The 19,436-nt window shown below is 33.5% G+C and overlaps 1 protein-coding gene across 15 annotated transcripts in view; it reads left to right on the top strand.

Annotated features, from left to right (window-relative positions):
• OXR1 (oxidation resistance 1) overlaps positions 1-19,436 on the top strand; it is a 448,199-nt gene extending 428,763 nt beyond the window's left edge. For 11 of the 15 annotated variants that reach the window (XM_027064028.2, XM_053208273.1, XM_027064030.2 and 8 more), the window contains 6 exons: positions 8,371-8,451; positions 10,262-10,387; positions 11,133-11,285; positions 13,529-13,624; positions 15,563-15,636; positions 17,527-19,436. In XM_027064028.2, coding sequence (XP_026919829.1) covers positions 8,371-8,451; positions 10,262-10,387; positions 11,133-11,285; positions 13,529-13,624; positions 15,563-15,636; positions 17,527-17,662 — 666 coding nt within the window. In that variant the 3' untranslated portion in view covers positions 17,663-19,436. The remainder of the gene's footprint in view (positions 1-8,370; positions 8,452-10,261; positions 10,388-11,132; positions 11,286-13,528; positions 13,625-15,562; positions 15,637-17,526) is intronic. The other 4 variants (XM_027064031.1, XM_027064032.2, XM_053208275.1 and 1 more) reach the window with 1 other exon arrangement.

Here is a 19,436-nt window from a genome sequence, read left to right as displayed (position 1 = left end):
CCAGATGTAGGTTATTTTCATTTTACAAATGAGTTAATTTCAGGCTCAGAAACATAACTGATAACTAATAGGTAAATGTGCTCAAAGATACATTGAATGAAGTTAAACCTTTGCCATTTAGTTTCAGTGAGAACCATATTGATCAAGCATGCTTACTGTCTTTATTTTTTTTAAGGCTGTTTTAGAGTTTATTTTGACAAACAACCTATGCTTTGATTTCTAACCATTTATTTGAAGCTATATATTTGATGTAACCATATGCTGTATCCTGCCTTTTTGTGTCTGTCAATAAATTATTATTTGCCTGAATGTTATAAGCCTATTTTTAATAAGAATTTAGGCTTAATCAGATTGAAGTCACAAATCATTAAATATAGCAACATGGTTTTATCTCTATCAATACTTCATTAATTTAATCATTTTTTTTCTATTTAAGACCTTATATATGACAAGACAGATTGTTTTTGTACTTATGCTTTCATGTATGAAAACACAGGAGAAAAATCCTATAATAAATTATTTACATCTCTGCAAGAATTAGTTCATACCTAGAATTTTAAAAAGAGCTACTTTAAATGTAAAAATCTTCCAGTGACCTTAACTCAAGATAATAATCATGTTTATGAGAAAAAGTTATCATACTCTGTACTGCTAATAACACTGTATTATTCTAAACACTTAACATCATTTATTTTATTTCATCTTCATTGTGAATATTGCTACTCTCATCTCCATTTAAGAAATAGAGGCATATAGCAGTCATACTACAACCAGTGAGGATTAGAGCTATGGTTTGAGTCAAGGCATTCTGGCTCTAACCTGTGCCCTTAAATTCTTAGCTGTGTTGTCTCTCAAAATCTTCACAACATAATCAGGGAATGGGAATTAACGTTTATTTTGTACATTTAGTGTCTCTATTTTATATATGCCTTACATATACTATCATTTATTCCTCCTGAAGTGCTTAAACTATTATTTCTGTTTAAAAGACTAGAAATGGAGCGATTAAATGCAGTTGCTCAGGTTACAAATCTAGTAAAAAGCAGAACCAAAATTAAAGCAGAGGTTTCAATCCAAATCCAGTGTTCTTTCCGTGCTATACTTTGTTGCTCACCTATAGTACGTTTTCACAAGAAATTTATTAATTGACCTAGTTCTAGTCAGCAACCTAATTAAAAAATATATGTGTGTATATTCAGTGTAGAATATTTTTGTTTATTTGACTTAGTAGTTGAAAAGCATATTTATTGCATATGCAAGTTATGAAGCATAATAATGAGTATCTGTGATCCCACTATCCAACTTAAGAACCAGAGCGTTACCAATGCAGTTATATCAGCCTCTGTGTCTTTTTTTCATCTCATCTCATGTCTCCCCCAGATTGGTAACCATTTCTCTGAATTCCGTGCTTATCCTTCTCTTGCTTTTTTTTTTTAATTCATAGATTTTATTTTTGGAACAATTTTAGGTTTACAGAATAATTGAATGGAAAGACAGTTCCCATATGCCCCTCCGGCCCCCAGCACACACACAGTTCTCTTATTATTCACATCTTGTATTCACATCTGGTATGGCATATTTGTTAGTCTGTGAACTAATATACGTTGTTATCACCCAAAGACCACAGTTCACCTTAAGGTCTATTCTTTGTGTTGTACATTCTGTGGAATGACATATGCCATTATAGGATGATACAGTATAGTTTTACTGCCCTAAAAGTTCCCTAAACTGCCTCTCTTTTTCCTTCTTTACCAGAATACTTAGTAACCACTGATCTTTTTCCTGTTTCTGTCGTTTTGCCTTTTCTAGAGTATCATATAGTTGCCATCACACAGTATATAGACTTTTCAGAATGGCTTTTCAGTTAGTAAGATAATGTAAGGTTCCTCACTGCCTTCTCATGGCTTGATAGCTCATTTATTTTTAGTGCTGACTTAATATCCCATTATCTAGATGTACCAGTTTGTTTTCATCCTTTTACCTATTGAAAGACATCTTAGTTACTTCCAGGTTTTGACACTAGTGATAAAAAGCTGTTTTATTTGCAGATTGTGTGAACGTAAGTTTTCAACTCATTTGGACAAATACCCTGAAGCATGATTGCTGGATTGTATGATAAGTGTATGTTTTGTTTTGTAACAGTGTACCAGACTGTTTTCCAAAGTGACAGTACCTTTGTTCACTGTACCAACAGTGAATGACAATTCCTTTTGCTCCACATACTCACCAGCATCTGATGTCAGTGGTTTGAATTTTAGCCATTCTAAATAGGTATGTAGTGATATCCCATTATTTTAATTTATATTCTCCTTATGACACATGCTATTGAGCATCTTTTCATATTCTTATTTACTATCAGTATATCTTCTTTAGTGAGGTGTCTGTTCAGATGTTTAGGTCATGAGTTGGGAAATATTTCATCCGCCTCTATTTTCTGGAAGAAATTATAGATAATTAGTGTAATCTCTTCCTTAAATATTTGATGGAATTTATCGGTGAATCCATCTGGATTCACTCCAAATGCTCCGGAGCTAGAGATCATAGCTACTTTGAGTTTCTTCTTAAGTACAGAGTCAGCTACCATAGTGTATGTATTGTTGCTTTGCAAAAATCAATATAATAATAATGGCACAAATGGAACTCTGTCCAGTTTATCCTTTTTAAAATTCTTATGTCTTTCCTAGCTTTCAACAAGTTTACATAGCTTTTCATAGAGTTATCTTGATGTTTCCTGGTAACTAATTCATTTTAGTTACCTAGGACTGGGCCTCATACTTTCTGTTTTGGAGGGTTAGTAATATTAATTCAGTTTCTTGAAGAAATAAATATAGGCCTGCTTCATTGATCTGTTTTTTCTTTTGTAAGTTTTGGTGGTTGGTATCTTTCAAGGAGTTGGTCCATTTCATCTAGGTTATCAAATTTGTGGGTATTGAGTCCATTTATAATATTCCTTTATTATCCTTCTAATTAATGTCCATGGGATCAATAGTGATGGCCCCTCTACATTTCTGATATATTTTTTCTCTCACTTATTTTAGTTAGCTTAGCTAGAGGTTTATCAATTTTTATTGATCTTTTCAAAGAATTGCCTTTTTGATTCATTGATTTTTCTCTCTTGATTTTCTGTTTTTAATTTCATTGATTTCTGCTCTAATTTTTCACTATTTATTTCTTCTACTTCAGATTTAATTTGCTCTTTTTCTAGTTTCCTAAGATAGAAGCTGATTGTTGATTTTAGATCTGTCCTTTCCTTATATATACATTCTATGCTATAAAATTTCCTCTAAATTCCTGCCTTTATTACATCCCAAAATGTTGATACTTTTTGGAATTTTTTTTCTATCTACTTCAAACATCTCAAATTTCTCCCAGGACTTTTGTGACTATGCATTAATGTGTGGTTTAAAAGTATTTGTGGATTTTCCCACTCTTTCTCTGTTACACATGTCTAGTTTAATTCTTTGGTGGTCTGAGAGCATACTTTTTATGATTTCTGTTTGTTAACATATGTTTTATGGACCAGAATGTGGTCTGTCTTAATGAATGTTCCATGTGAGTTTGAGAAGAAGGTGTTTTGTTTTGTTGTTGTTGGATGAGTAGTCTGTATATGTCTGTATATGTCAGTTAGATCCAGTTAATTGAGGGTTTTTTTCAGTTCAACTATGTTCTTACTGATTTTCTGCCAGCTGGATTTGTAAATTACTGATTAGAGGAGTTTTGAAGTCTCCCAACTGCCAATAACGGATTTATATATTTCAAGATAATGTGATGAGTATTCTTTTCCCCTGATATACCATGGAGAAAATAAGATTATTCCCTTTTATATGACATTCACTTCTTATATTTATTGTGCCAAAACGCTAAAACAGCATACACACAGTGTAATTGAATGGTTTTGAGTAGTTAACAGGTTTCTTTTTGATTAAAAGAACAGTGAATATATCTTCCTTCTTCCAAAAAATCTAGTAGGAGTCACTTGCAAATATACGTAAGAGGAAGTAACTTTAAATATAGATGATTTATTCAAATCAAAACTTTAATAATATGTTCTATTTTCAATTCATTCTGTATTACATCTTTTTTTCCTCTTCTGTTTTTTGGCTTTCTAATTTATGATTCTCTATTTGCATCTTTTATACCTTATTTATTATAGTCCCATAAAATGTTACTTTGAGAGCAGTGGTTTAAGGCAAAAAGGAGCAAAGTTTTAACATAATCTAGGTCTTACTTTGTAATAAAGACTTTGTTGTATATGTGTAGAACAGAAGGTTATATGATATCAAGAACGCTGTTGTATGCCCTTTTTGTTAGCTACTGTAACCTAAACTTACAGTTCCTCCTTGTTAAACATATTTTTGGGTACCAAAGTAAGTCTAAATGGCATTGATTAGGTAATACATTTGTTTCTACTCTATCTCCCTTCACCAAAGAATGAAAGTAGGGAATAAAAACAGCACATTCACAGTTATCTACCAGGTTTTGTTAGCTTGCCGGGCAGTTAGAGGAAGGGAGGTTTTGGTTTGTTTGTGGGGTAATCTCATGGGGAAGTCCTGGAACATCCTGGAAGGAGGACTGTTAGACCATAATATTGATCTTTTTGTCTAGGAGAAGAACTTGTGGCACTGACAGCAGCTGTACCTTTTCTCTAGCTGTAGCGTTTGTTCTGTACTGGTTGTTGTTAGTTCCTCTGTAATAGAGATGGACAGACTTAATCCTGTCTTTGCATTTGTATTCTGTGAAAATAAATGCTTAGAGAAACACTTTCTCTATGTGAGAGTCCTTTGTCAGACTGAAAAGACTGGAGAGTAGCACTTGTGCAGAGAGCAGGTCAGACTACTGAGTTTCCATAGAGGGGGTTTTAGCAGTATGTGCAAACCACTGTACTCCTCAAGAAATGACTTTCTAGTGAGACAGTGAATACACTTTTCATTGAGATCTTGGTTTCTTCAACTCTGCACCCTTAATAATTGGGTGTATGTAGGACATTTTGTAGAAATGTGTCCATTTTCTACTTAGGTTTAATCTTTTGGGTAAATAAATTCTGTACGTGGAGTATGGTTTACCAAGGGGATAAAAATTAATTTAAGACTAATTGCAGTTCCATCATATATACTAGGAATCTGTATCTCTACATTCATGTATTTTGAGATGATGTATGTTTCTGTGCTTACTTGATTTCAAACCTTTTTTCTTTATTAATTCGCAGACTCTTTTGACAGTTTTATGTATCTTCATTCATCACGGCATGAGGAAATATTTAGAATTAAGGAAGTGATTAGTTTATAAGTCCCAAAATATTTTTTGCAAAAGAAGTGTGAACCAGAAAAGGTAGATTTGTGACATTAAAGACACTGTAACTTTACCACATGTTACAAGCTTATACTTAGAATGGCAGTCATGCTTCCCTCACTGATACCCTAACTCAGTGACATTGATACAGTTAGACTATAAGTGATTCCTTTTGTGAGCATAATTTAATTTTCTTTCCATTGAAGAAATGTATTTGACATGGTAAAAGAAGGTGCTTTAAGAAATAAGTGTAAAATTAGTGTTAACTAGAAGAGTAGAAGGAATGCAGAGGAGTAGGTATGTCCTATAACTTGAAAACTCCTGGCGCGGAGACTTGATTAGATTGAATGCTGTGGGGGGAAAAAGAAGAATATAATTCGCCATTAAATATTTTGTAGAGATGCCTTTTTACTGGCCACATAAAAGCAAGGCAGTGATTTCTTTTTTTTTTTTTAGAACCTAGCTTGTTTTCATCTTTATTGAAAAATTTTTTGTTCTTAATTGAAAGGTCTTTATTTTTTTTTTTTAACATTTTTAATGTTTGTTTATTTTTGAGAGTGAAACAGAGCGGGAGGGAGAGCATGAGTGGGGATTGGGGCAGAGAGAGAGAGGGAGACAGAATTTGAAGCAGGCTCCAGGCTCTGAGCTGTCAACACAAAGTCTGATGCAGTGCTCAAACCCACAAACCATGAGATCATTACCTGAGCCAAAGTTGGACACAACCAACTGAGCCACACAGGTGCTCTGAAAGGTCTTTAGTATATCTAATACTGAAATTTAAAATTAAGTTCAGGGTAGTCAGAGTATATAAGATAGTTGAGCTCTCAAAACTGAAATAATTTACTATCAAAAATAAAAACCAAAAATAAGTAAGGAAGAGCACCTGGATGGTTCAGTTGGTTAAGCATCAGACTCCTGGGTCTGACTCATGTCATGATCTCACATTTTTTGAGATCCAGCCCAGAGTCAGGCTCTTTGCTGACAGTATGGAGCCTGCTTGGGATTCTCTCTCTCCCTCTCAGCCCCTTCCCTGCTTGTTTCCTCTCTCCCTCTCTCAGAATAAACTTCCAAGTAAGTAAGTAAATACATACATACATACATAAAGAGACTCTTCAGACATTATTCTTTAGTCTTTAGGGTGCTTGGTGAAAAATGATTAAGTAAAAGTAATATTAATAATAATAGCTATCATTTACTATGTGGTGGGTACTGTACTCAATCCTTTACTATGTTTTTTAATGTTCTTAAATTTTCTTGAGGTTGCATTACATCAATACACCAACTTGTAGGGAAAATCACATATTTACAATATTGAGTATTCTAGACACAGACATAGTATATCCCTCCATTAATTTAAGCCTTTTAAAAGTTCTGTCCATTTTTTTTTTAACTAAACCATAAGCTTTATTCAAATTTCACCAGATGTTCACTTAATATCCCCTTTCTATTCCAGGATCCCATACTGCATATTTTTTTTCATTTTTCATTTTAATTTTTTCCTTCTTATTTTAATTTAAATTTTAGGTAACATATAGTGCAGTGTCGGTTTCAGGAGTAGAATTCAGTGACTCATCTCTTACATACAACACCTAGTGCTCATTGTGACAAGTGCCGTCCTTAGTACCCATGTAACCCAACTTTCACCCACCTCCCTCCATCAACCAATAGTTTGTTCTCTACTCAGTCCTTTATATATGCATTTTATTTTATCTTTTTATTTCATAAAAAAGACTTATTTTGTATGTGGTCTTATTATTTCCATGTTTTATGGAAAAATAGATAAAGAAGGGCCGGAACCCAGATCCATCTGATCCTTCAGGGCTGGAGATCATAACCATTTGGGGTTTCTTATGGCACACATTGTTGCTTTATAAAAGTCAATACAGTGCCAAAACAGAAGTCCAGCTTCTTTTCCTTTTTACTATTTTCATCTCTTTCATGGCTTTCCACAGGTTTACATAACTCTTCAGAGTTACCTTGATGTGTACTGGTGGCTAATTTATTTTGGTTGTCTAGCATAAGAGCTTTTTAAGACCTAGGTTAGAAGTCTAAACTCTTTATGGGCCAGTGGCTAAACAGCATTGATCACAAGAGGAATCTGTCGTAGCTCAGGAGAGTTAGCCCATATGTATGACACCACCAGAGTTCACTATATTATGGTTTCTGTTTTGGGAATTATGTAATGGTCTGAGAAAGCTGTATCTGTTGTGTTAACCGGAGAGAACTTGTCATTTTTGTGAACTTTTTGTAATAATGTTCATCTGTCATATATGGCTTTCTAATTCATTATTCAAGAGACTGGTCTAGGCAATTATAGAAGATAAAGAGATTTTCTTAGAAATTTAGAATGTAGGAATGTCATTAAGCTTTAGTCACAAATAGCTTCTGCAGTACCAACCATAAAGAAATAATATAGAGGAAAGACAAAAACTGAAAACAATCATGTGAAGGACAGAAGTAGACATGACTGGGAAGATACTGTTGATTAGGTACACTTTTGAAAATCTAATTTTTACTTTCTGGATCTTATTTTTCTTACTGCCTTAGGTTTTTAAACGTACTTCATATCTTATTCTCACTCCCCTTTTTTCTGATACAGATCATATAGTATAAGTATGTTTCTTACTTTGCCTAGAAGAAATTCTTCCAGCATACCATTAGGATACATGTTTGAGCTAAACTGATTTGGAGGGGAAAGTTGAAGTTACCATTTTCTTTGTAAGATACCCACCATTATGATTTATGTTATCTTCGATGTTAGCAAAGCATGTTGTTTTCTGTAGTGTTTCCTTTATAAGCAACTATAATTCTATTTACTCAATCAAATTCTGTCTATATGAAGCAGTTCGTAAATCTTATATTGTGCAACAGTTGGACGTAGTGGTTTTAAACCCATTCATGTGTACTTCGCTGTAGTTTGATACAGAAATCTTCTGGATTTTCAGCATGGAGTGGGGAAAGAAACCCTGATTACAATTCTCTTTCTCCATTTAAATTTCTCCATTTTGTTTTGTTTTGTTTTGTTTTGGCTATTTTTCTCAACTGTCAGTGGAATTATTGTCTTCCTGTCTCCATATTCAGGTAGTGTCAGTGGCTGAGTATCACCGCAGGATCGATGCTCTAAATACTGAAGAACTGCGCACACTCTGCAGACGTCTCCAGGTGCCCCATTCAGTAGTTTAAACCCCTCCGGAGATTGAACACTCCCTGTTTTTAGTGTCTTTCGTCAGGGCAAATCCCATTTTTAAAGGATTTGTTTTGACTGCAGCGCTAAAATAACCCATCAGAAAATTCCTATTTGTATTAAAGAGTATAGTTGTGTCTTGAAGAGCTTTAGGATTATCTTTTCTGTCATCTTTTCACTTTAAAAACATTCAGAGGAATTTTCTGTCACTGTAGAACTGTTCTTACTACTGTGCGTTTCTTAGAGCAATGAGGAGTGTTCATTTAGTTTTAACATTGGAAGAATGTTTTGGGTTTGAGATTGAATCTTTACTAAACAGAATCTGAAAGATGAGGTACTATTGGAAAATTTAAAAACCTTTAGTGAATAGCAAGGCTTAAATATTTTCTCTTCCTCAAGTCTATTTCAGTTGTATCAACCCCACATCAAATATTTTAATGAGATAAATTGTTTTTCTTGAAGAACTGCTGGTTGGTATTAGAAATACTTTGGAATAGTATACTCTTGGCATCAGAACTAGATAAATTTTTTAAAGTTCCATGAATTAATCTTTGTGATTTTTTTTATAAACAAGAGAGTGATACAATTGAACTCATTTTTCAGTTTTGTGTATTATTGTGTGCTTTCTTCTTAACGAAATATACTTTCATGGCTGTGCTAGAACTACTGAGTTTTTTTCTTTTAATGCTTCTCATGCTGCTTTGGATTTTTTAAAACTTTTCACATCATCATTAAAATAAGGGTAAAACATGATGATGTGAAAGATTTAATATAATTTAACTTCTCATCAAAAAACAATACAGTGCTAGAACATGTATTGGTTGAAAATATACGCTATTTAGGTTTGGTAAGAAATCTAAAAGGAACAAAATAATTTAGCAAGATTTCATTCTTAATGGAATCACAGTCGCTGTGCATTGCTGCATTTTAGTTATCTGCTCCAAAAGAATTCTGTTTTCAATTTAAAATTTTCATCAGTAATAATGTTTTATATCTTTTATTTTCTAATGTTACTGTGTTCTATATATTAAAATTAATATGAAAAAGTGTCAACAGAATAAATTGTAGAGGAGTTTGCTTTGAGTTAATCAACATTTTTATCATTTTAAGAATATCAGATCTTGTCCGTCAAGCAAAAGCATGTATTCTTTTGTAATGCATCAAATTCATCTAATTTTAAAATACGGTTATGAAAAAACTTGTAAATTTATTGTGCGGTAAAACTAGATTTAAAAAGCAGTGTTTAGAAAGTAAAAATAAGACAATTTTAAAAATAATGGTAACTTTGTCAATGAAGTGAATAAATCCATGCATTCACACCTACTGATAAAAAGTTATATTTTTTCTTGTACTATTCTTTAAAATTTTGGCACCCAGAAAGTTTCCTTAATTACTTTTGACAAACTTTATGTTTACCATGGAAAAAAAAATCCCACTTATTTTAAGTAGCATAGATTAATAGCAAGCTAGCTTATTCACTTTTGCCCTTCAGTAGCAAAATTAAAGTGTGCATGTGACTTTTCATTTTACACAGAAATATGGATGTTAATCATTATCTATCCATCATAGGGTAGATGAGAAAATATCTGCTTATAGTTAAAAAAAATCCTTTTCTACATTGGGTATGCCATTGTTATTACATGGAGCATCCTTTGCCTTCTAAAATCCTAAATTAAAGTTTTAGCCCCCATTTTTAAGGTGCAAAGTTTTATTTTTCTCAAAAGGCAGAAATTTTTTAATGCATGTTGTAATTTTATATTAACATGCTGCTGCTGTTTACTTCTTTAGATTACTACAAGAGAAGACATAAGTTCAAAACAGATTGCTCCAGTGAAAGCAGACCTGGAGTCTGAATCTTTTCGACCAAACCTAAGTGATCCCAGTGAACTCTTACTGCCAGATCAAATTGAAAAGGTATGACGTACCCACATATGTGCATTTCTGGTTATATACCTATAGAGTGAAGGAGCCTCTTTTCAGTTGTTTTCAAAACTAAAGAAGCAGGGTTATTGCTATTAGTCTTCCTTTCCCAGGAAGAAAATGTAAACAAAATATAGCAGCTAGTGTAATAGAAGATATTAGGAGCAGACATTAAAATAAACAGTAGCAATTTAGATGAGGCACAGTAATAGCCAAAATTTAATTTCAGATTGTGCACTAGTTAATTGCTTTCTGTGATTATCTCCTATAATTGTTTGCAGCACCTATGCAGGTTGGATACTCTTACTGTGTACATTTTATACGTGAAGACATGTAAGCATAAAGAGATTTAGTAACTTGTCCAGAGTCACACAGCTATAAAATGTTGAAGTTTGATTTCTGTCTCCAATAGTCTGTCTCTAGAGCCCATTATTTGAGAGGTTATTAATAATCAAGCTAATAGTCCATTTAGAACTTTTTTTTTAATACAGAGGGCACAAACAATAAGTAATCCCTGTTTCTTGTCTCTCTTCTAATCCTTGTCCGTTCCTGGCGACAGTTAATATTTCATGCTGAGAAATACATAGTTATACTTCAAGCATCTCTGAATCTTTGAGAATATACTGTTTATTTTTGTAGCCTACTTTTTATGAAGTACCATGAAATTGCAGCCAGCATTAGTATTCTGAACGTTGACAATTAGTTAGCAAGTTAAATGTTAATGTTTTAATTTTCAAAGCTTACCAAGCATCTTCCACCAAGAACAATTGGCTATCCATGGACTCTTGTTTATGGCACCGGGAAGCATGGCACAAGCTTGAAGACCCTTTATCGAACAATGACAGGTTTAGACACCCCAGTGCTGATGGTGATTAAAGACAGTGATGGGCAGGTATGAAAAAGTCACTATGTAGACACCTTACCCTTTAAGAGATTATAATAATAGTAACTTTTAATATTTTTTTTATAAAAATAACTTTTATTAGTACATTTTATTGAGTTTAACTGATAATTATTGAATACTTCTAATATACAAGGCATTGCTGAGTGCTACAGAGGATAGATATGAGCACGAATAGTTAAAGGGATTATAGTCTGGTAGAAAAGAACATGTAAGTATACCAGTATCTCCTTGGACAAGCAAAATATGATGCCACGTGTAGTAAGAACCTAGAGAAAGCAAAAGGAGTGTGTAGAGTAAGGGTCGTTCATATCTATTTGGACAAGATAAGAATGAAGTTTGTGGAAAGGGTGAAAATTGACACAGTCTTCTTGAAGCATAGGTAAACTTTTGAAAATTGAAGATAATTGTGTGAGGATGATACCAAGAACAAGACCATAGATAAGCAAGAGAAATACTGGTTTGTTCCTGAAATAGCAAGGGGTCAATTACTAGGATTGGAGAACAATGAGAGGATGAAATAGCAATATTAATTTAAAAAACAAGGCACTACTACTGACCCCTTAATTGTGCTTTTATGCACACTTGATTAATCACTTGATATGCATTGTCTTGCTTAGTCATCAGAGCCCTAGGAGATTGATACTTTTATCATCACAGTTTTAAAGAAAAGTTAACTATGACTAAAAGAATTTCATCATCTTCCCCAAAGTTATACACCCAATGAAAGGTAATTGCAGCATGAAAATGAACTATTACTACCTGCCGTAGCATAGATGAGTATCACAAACATAATGAGTTAAGAATCAGACACTAAAGAGTAATGTTCTTATTATTCCATTTAAAGAAAGTTCATAAATGGACCAAACAAATCTGTGGTATTCAGGCTAGTAGCTTCCTTTGGGCAATGGGGGTGGTACCGCACAGGAGGCACAAACACACTTTGTGAAGTGCTTATGTTCTGTTTCTTGGTCTAAATGAAGAAGTTAAATGGGACTTTGCTTTGTGACAATTCCATGTTGAGCTGTGTGTTTATATAATGTACACCTTTCAATAAGAAAGTCTGTTTTAAAAATTAAGACTGTAGGGGCGCCTGGGTGGCTCAGTCGGTTGAGCATCCGACTTCGGCTCAGGTCATGATCTCACAGTTTGTGAGTTCAAACCCCGCGTCAGGCTCTGTGCTGTCAGCTCAGATCCTGGAGCCTGCTTCGGATTCTGTGTGTTCTTCTCTCTCTGCCCCTCCCCCACTTATGCTCTGTCTCTCTCTGTCTCTTAAAAATAAATAAATGTAAAAAAACAAATTTTTTTTTAATTAAGACTGTAAAAGATTAGCAGGGGAGACAGTGACTATAGAAATCACCTATAAATGGGTGCCTGGGTGGCTCAGTCGGTTAAGCATCCGACTCTTGATTTCGGCTTAGGTCACTATGTTGTGGTTTGTTAGATCAAGCCCCACGTCTGGCTCAGGGCTGACAGAGCAGATCCTGCTTGGGATTCTCTCTCCCTCTCTCTCCGCCCCTCCCCTGCTTGCACATGTGTACTACCTATCTCTCTCTCTCTCTCTCAAAATAAATATTTTTTTTTTTAAAGAAATCATCCATAAAACTCTCTACCTTCCCATTTTATGATGTGGAAACTTAGACCCAGAGCACTGAAATTACTTGTCCAGGTTTCCTATTCACGCATTCTTTTTTTAGGTTATTTTCCTATGTGTCTTGTACTGTGTAAGAGCAGCATAGCATTACAGGTCCAAGCAATTCAGACCCAGGGCCTTCCTTCATGGAATTTATGGCCTGATGAAGACAAAAGTAGCATACCTTGTGAGTAGCAGAATGTTTACCTGTACTGAAGGGTTTTTGCTTTCCTAAGTGCTCTATGTAATACCACTGAATTGTGTTATCCTTATTGTACATGCATCGTGCATGTAAGTTCTCCTGAAATATGATAATCACTTTTTAAGATTTTTTAATTGTTATTATAAGCATCTTTTTAAGATTTCAAAACTAGGAAAAATTTCCTATTGAGAAGCTGATATGCTTTGTACTTGGCAATAATGCAAATTTTGTAACAGCTGTTCATGTTTCCCTTTTTAAGTAGAAATAGATAAAAACTATATTACATTTCTGGGTTGTTTTTTTTTTTTTGCATTTTACTTAAACATAAATAATGAAATCATGCTTAATGAAACAAATTTAATAATCGTGTCATTGAACATGCCTTTTTTTAATCCTTAGGTCTTTGGTGCATTAGCATCTGAGCCATTTAAAGTGAGTGATGGCTTTTATGGTACTGGAGAGACCTTTGTTTTTACATTCTGTCCAGAGTTTGAGGTAAGGACAATTATTCCAATATTCAGTGTATAAAAAGAACATGCACCTTGGAGTCGTACACACTTGCATTTGACTCTCATCTCTGCCTTTTACTAAATAAATATAACAGCACTTTTTAACCATTTGAGGTTCACCTTTCCTATGGATAGAATGGGGATCATAAAATGTAACAGGATGGTTTGAAAATTTAATGAGAGTCATACATACAACACTTGGCATAGTGCCCAACACACATCATAGTCTCAGTAAGGACTATGTATATACATCATTGTTACTATTCTGAATTTCCATTGTGAAATTCTTAGAAACTTCTAAATGACTAAGTTTCATGGTGTATGTATTAAAAACTTAAAATATAATTTGATTTTAAATCAAAAGTGATTACATGACTTCTTTTTCATTATTATGGCTTGAGTAACTTAAATTGAACGCATTCCAATGCCAGTAAGGTCTAAAATGTAAAGATATACATGAATTTTAGTGAATATGTTGACTGCTTAAAACATTGCATACAATTGTAGTATCTTAGGTCATTAAAGTTCATGTCAAACCTTTCCTAACAGATGAAATTATAATCTTGAAAAAGGTAACCAACACAGCTGATTAAAAAAAAAAAAAAAAAAGTGGTCTTTAGAAACATTTTTAATAATGAACAAAATAGAAAGGGTGTGATTAACCCATGCTTCCATTCCGTCATACCAACCGATGCCTACAGCTACCTGGAAGCTTATAGTTGTTACAGATTTTTTTAAGGTTCACTTATGCTTGTTCTCAAATCTTTTTATGCTGTTTCTACCTGATAATAATAATATAATTAATTAGATGTTATAGAACTATGAAAAAGTGAATGTTAAAGTGAAAACTGTAATAAATAGGAAAAACTTGATAAAGGTGACATACTAGAAATTGCTGTTGTGTTAAGTTTGGGTAAAAGTCACATGAAAGTTTATTTATTAAGAAATATTTAAGAATATCGACATCTGGAAATTTTCCCCTCAGATTTCTTAAGTGTTTTTATGTTCTTACAGCTCTTAAAAAAAATTGAAACTAGAGAGGCAGCTGGGAGGCTCAGTCTGTTAAGCGTCTGACTCTTGATTTTGACTTAGGTCATAATCTCATGGTTCATGGAATCGAGCCCCACGTCAGGCTCCACACTGACAGCTTGGAGCCTGCTTGGGATTCTCTCTCTCCCCCCCTCTCTCTCTTCCCCTCCCTCACATGCTCTCTCTCAAAATAAATAAATAAAATTGAAACTAGAAATCATAAACATATGTAATGGGCTTATATAAGAGTGATGGTAGGCAAATCTGTATCCAAAGAAAAGACCTGGGCCTTGTATCATAGTATTATCAAATTAATGTACATTTGTTTTAATGTTTAAATAAAAGTTAATGGCATCTAAGGACGCTAGGATGACTCAGTCGGTTAAGTGTCCCAACGCTTGATTTTGGCTTAGGTTGTGATCTCACAGTTCGATTCATGAGATTGAGCCTCAAGTCAGGCTCTGCACTGATAGCACAGAGCCTGCTTTGGATTCTTTCTCTTTGCTACTCCCCTGCCCATGCTTGCTTGCTGTCTCTCTCAAAATAAATTTTAAAACAAGTTAATGGCATCTTAATCAGTTTTTCTTAACTGATTTTTCTACTTCAGCTTTTTTTGATAACCATCCGATTCTTGATGGACACGTAGAAAAGAGAAGTATGTGTAAAGAGATAATATGATTTGAGGAATTAGAAATGAAGATTATGTGCTTTTAAATTTAGTCCTATGAACACTGAAGCCCAAAGCACCGGGCCCTTCTGCCCAATTTTCTGTTCTTGTTATTTTTCTTCTTACTGTCAGTCTAGGCTTTGTTAATTATTTGGGGTTTAGGAGAACTAACTCTGTATAGTCACCATTTTCATCCACATATTTAAAGCTTTCTTTTTATTTATGTAGGTCTTTAAGTGGACAGGAGATAATATGTTTTTTATCAAAGGAGACATGGATTCACTAGCTTTTGGTGGTGGAGGGTAAGTCTTGTGAACATTTTACCATGAGATTTTTAAAGAAACTTTATTCATTTATGTTATTTATCAAATCCATTATCTTTGGAACGTTTTGACATTAGAGCATAGTCTGTATATTATGACTAAGAAAATATATTTACAAGAAGGTGCTTAAGTAGTATTTGAAGCTCTTGATAAAATATTTGTTTATTCAGTTTAAAATGCTGTTTAGTTGATTCCCTCCTTGGTATTTGAAAGTGAAATACCTTAGACTTTCTCAAATTAAAAAACGAAAACAAAAAAAACATGATGGTATGTTGTTTCTCCCAATGTATAAAAAAAGTTCCAAATGTTTTCTTCTACCCTGGAGACTATTTGGATTAATACGTCAGAGAATAGTAGAAATTTGTTCTCCTACAAAAGATTTGTGAAATTCCCCCAGATTTTCAGGATTTGTTTTTACTCGTTTTGTTTTTAACAGTATGAGTCGGTCAGTTATTTGATTTGATTCTTTTGCGTAGCAAGCACTGTGAGAACTTCTGTTTACTTATTCTGGGATCCCACCTTCATTCAGTCTTTACAGTGTTTTTGAAGGTAGCTTGCTCTTCCTCCAGGCCTAGACTTTTCGGATAGTGCTTAGTGGCAAACGCCAGCTCCTTCCTTTGGTATTTCTCTCTGTCCTTCAGGATCAGACATAAAGTATGCTAATTAATTCCTAAACATAAAGTACTATTTATTTGTTTTGCACAGCTGAGAATATATAATAATAATTTATTCAGGCTGCAGAATCTTGTTAGCCTGTAAGAATATTCATTATCCTGAGTGGTTCAAATAAATTCTCTTACAACTTCCCTATAGATAGGTATTTGGAAGACAGGATTTCAGTGATTAAAAAATAACCATGGTTATCATAGCCTTCTCTGAAGGACATAACCAGGTAACTAAAAACCATGTTATTTTTAGTTGTTGCATCAACGTATGTTTATATGTTCCAGTTGCACTTTTTTTTTTTTTTTGGTTGAGTGCAGGCAGTCATTCAGCCCCACCCCAAAGGGTAGTCTTAATGTGATTCAGTTAGCTCTCCAGGAAGGCCTTACAAGCAAATGGCTGATATTTTAAAGCTGCTAAGGGTGCCTCCAATCTTTGAAAATAACATAATATCATTAGATTTTTGCTAGAACTTGATTTTGATTATTCCACATGATTACAACAAGCTAAACTAAACACTGAGTCATTTGGTAACAAATTAAGACAAGTTTACACTCTTTAGAGAAGGAGAGTACAGGCTCAGAAACCTGGAGCTACAGGGACTTGGTACACCAGAATTTCAAACAGGAGCCCCAAAGAAATCTAAATCATGACATGGTGGACTTAAATGCAGGCTTTGGAGTTAGACTGACCTGATTTAGATTCCGGTTTCAACATATATTACCCAAGGGACCTTGAGCAAACTCAAGTCTCAAGTTTCCTCAGCTGTGAATTGCAGACTGAACTCTCAACATTAACCACACATTTTATGTTAGATGATAGGGAGTATTCATGTTAAATATTTAACTTATGTCAAATACATTAAAACTATATAGCAAAGAGAAACACATAGTACCAGGCAAAGAAAGAGAGGCACGTGTCTTAAAAAGCTGATTCTTTGTGAAGTTAATTTTAGAGGATTCATTTTATTACTTGATCTGTATAGTAAGTGATTTTATAATAGGATGTGAACAAAACCAAATTGCCTTGTACCGGTGTGGAAAGGAGTATGAAAGTGTTTTAAGAAATTAATGGTTTTAGAGTTGTTGAATATTGAAACGTCTCATTTAAATTATTATTTTACAACCTCTGCGGTAATTATTGTATAACTTAGGGCATAAGTATTAAGAGATTATTGTTAAAACTATTTTCTTTTATATATTGCAGGGGAGAATTTGCCCTTTGGCTTGATGGAGATCTCTACCATGGAAGAAGCCATTCTTGTAAAACATTTGGGAATCATACACTTTCTAAGAAGGAAGATTTCTTTATCCAAGACATTGAAATCTGGGCTTTTGAATAAATGTAATGCTGTCTTAGCAGGATATTGGCCCAAACCTGACATGGACAAGCATTGTTTGGAAAGTTCAAGAAGCAATACAACGTAACATGTCACTCGTGCTTTAAAATTAATTGTATCACCATTTATTACAGCTATAATTTTGGAATTTATTTTTAAAATCATGTTTCTGTCCCAGGGTTTTTCAGGTTTAGACCGTGATGTGGGTCCACACAGTATAACAGCTTGGGTTTTGTCAGAATTTTGGCAGCATTTTGATCATAGTGACCACCTCATCTACCATCCGTGTTATCTCAGTCTCCTAATAGGATGGTGCTTTTTTTTGGACCTATTTTGGTTTATTGTTTTTAAAACTATGTTGATTGTTTTACTAGAGGAGTCTAATTGGAGCATTGAGAGAATGAAGATTAGATAATGCTGTGAGATATATCTGTGACGTTGGCACAGGTGACTTTTGGACATGTTCAACTTAGTCATCCTTATGAAGGAAAAAAGAACACATGCCAAAATTATGCATATTCCATAAACCACTGAGTTCTAATTTTAATTCACACTACTACAGCATTCTCTTTATTAATTTTGCAGGTATTCTCAATTTCATTTTAATAAAAATGAAATTTGAGGAGAATTCTGGTTGTGATAGACCACAATGCACATGATCTGCAGGTTTGGGCATATGCTTTCATGATTGAATTATCTGATGAAAAGTTATAAAATACAAAGGAGAATGAGAACTTGATGATTCTACTGGATTTAATATATCAAGCAAGAAAATATACTATTTGCATATTTGTAGCTTAGCAGGGCATTATAAGTACAAAAACTATGAAACAGATGCATATTCCTTCAACATATTGTGTCAGATATACTGTTTTATAGTTCCATTGTTTTAGCCTTGTTGCACACCACCTCCCAAAATATAGGTTGTTGTTCAAATGGAAAAAAAAGTGTGTTTTTTTGAGTGGTATATGTTATTAACTACCATTAGCATTTGCTGTTATAAAAGGGCAATGATTATAGTAGACAATATTGTAACTCAGTAGACTTGTTGAATATGCAAATTTACTGTCAAGTGACCTCAAAAAAAAAAAAAGATAGAATATACTAGTAGTTCTTATCCTCTTTTGTAGGAAACCAATAATATGCCATTGTGGCGGTCATTCATCAGTTAATTTCAAAGCTTCATGTTATGCAAAAAAAAAAAAAAATCCTGCTGTTATACATGTGACAGTGACCTTGTGCTGAAATTTCAGCTATTCCAGATAAACCTTGTATATTATCTTGTAAATTAATGTTTAAAGGTAGTTTTGTTCTTATAGAAAGTGTCGATTGCCAGGTTGCTTATAGCACTTTAAATTATTCTAAAAAGGAAATTATAAGCCAAATATGTTGGCTTTAGTAGTTTTAGTTGTATAGGACTTGAATATATTTAGATCTTTTGAAAGTTTAGATAATTATCTAAAGAAAGCATAATACTAATGGGAAAGAAAATCTGATCTATTTAATATGCTATTGCTGAATATGAATAGAAATGTGGGCATCATTTCCTTGTGTATGTAAAGCTCTCTCATAAGTTAGTAACAGTATATAGATTAAATGTTTACAATATAGAGAATTGTAAATAAATATATCGTTTTCTCCCTTGGTCTTCCACAGCAGTATTATTGTCTTTGTGGAGTTGACTAATCATTTAAAAAAAGAAAATCCTGTATTGGATTTCAATTATAATAAGGTCATAGTGGTGTATACCAAATAAAATTAAATACATAAATACAAA

Source organism: Acinonyx jubatus, chromosome F2 (assembly GCF_027475565.1).
Source record: "Acinonyx jubatus isolate Ajub_Pintada_27869175 chromosome F2, VMU_Ajub_asm_v1.0, whole genome shotgun sequence".
NCBI lineage: Eukaryota > Metazoa > Chordata > Mammalia > Carnivora > Felidae > Acinonyx > Acinonyx jubatus.
Note: the sequence above shows the minus strand (reverse complement) of the source record. Positions and strands in the feature narration are given on the sequence as shown.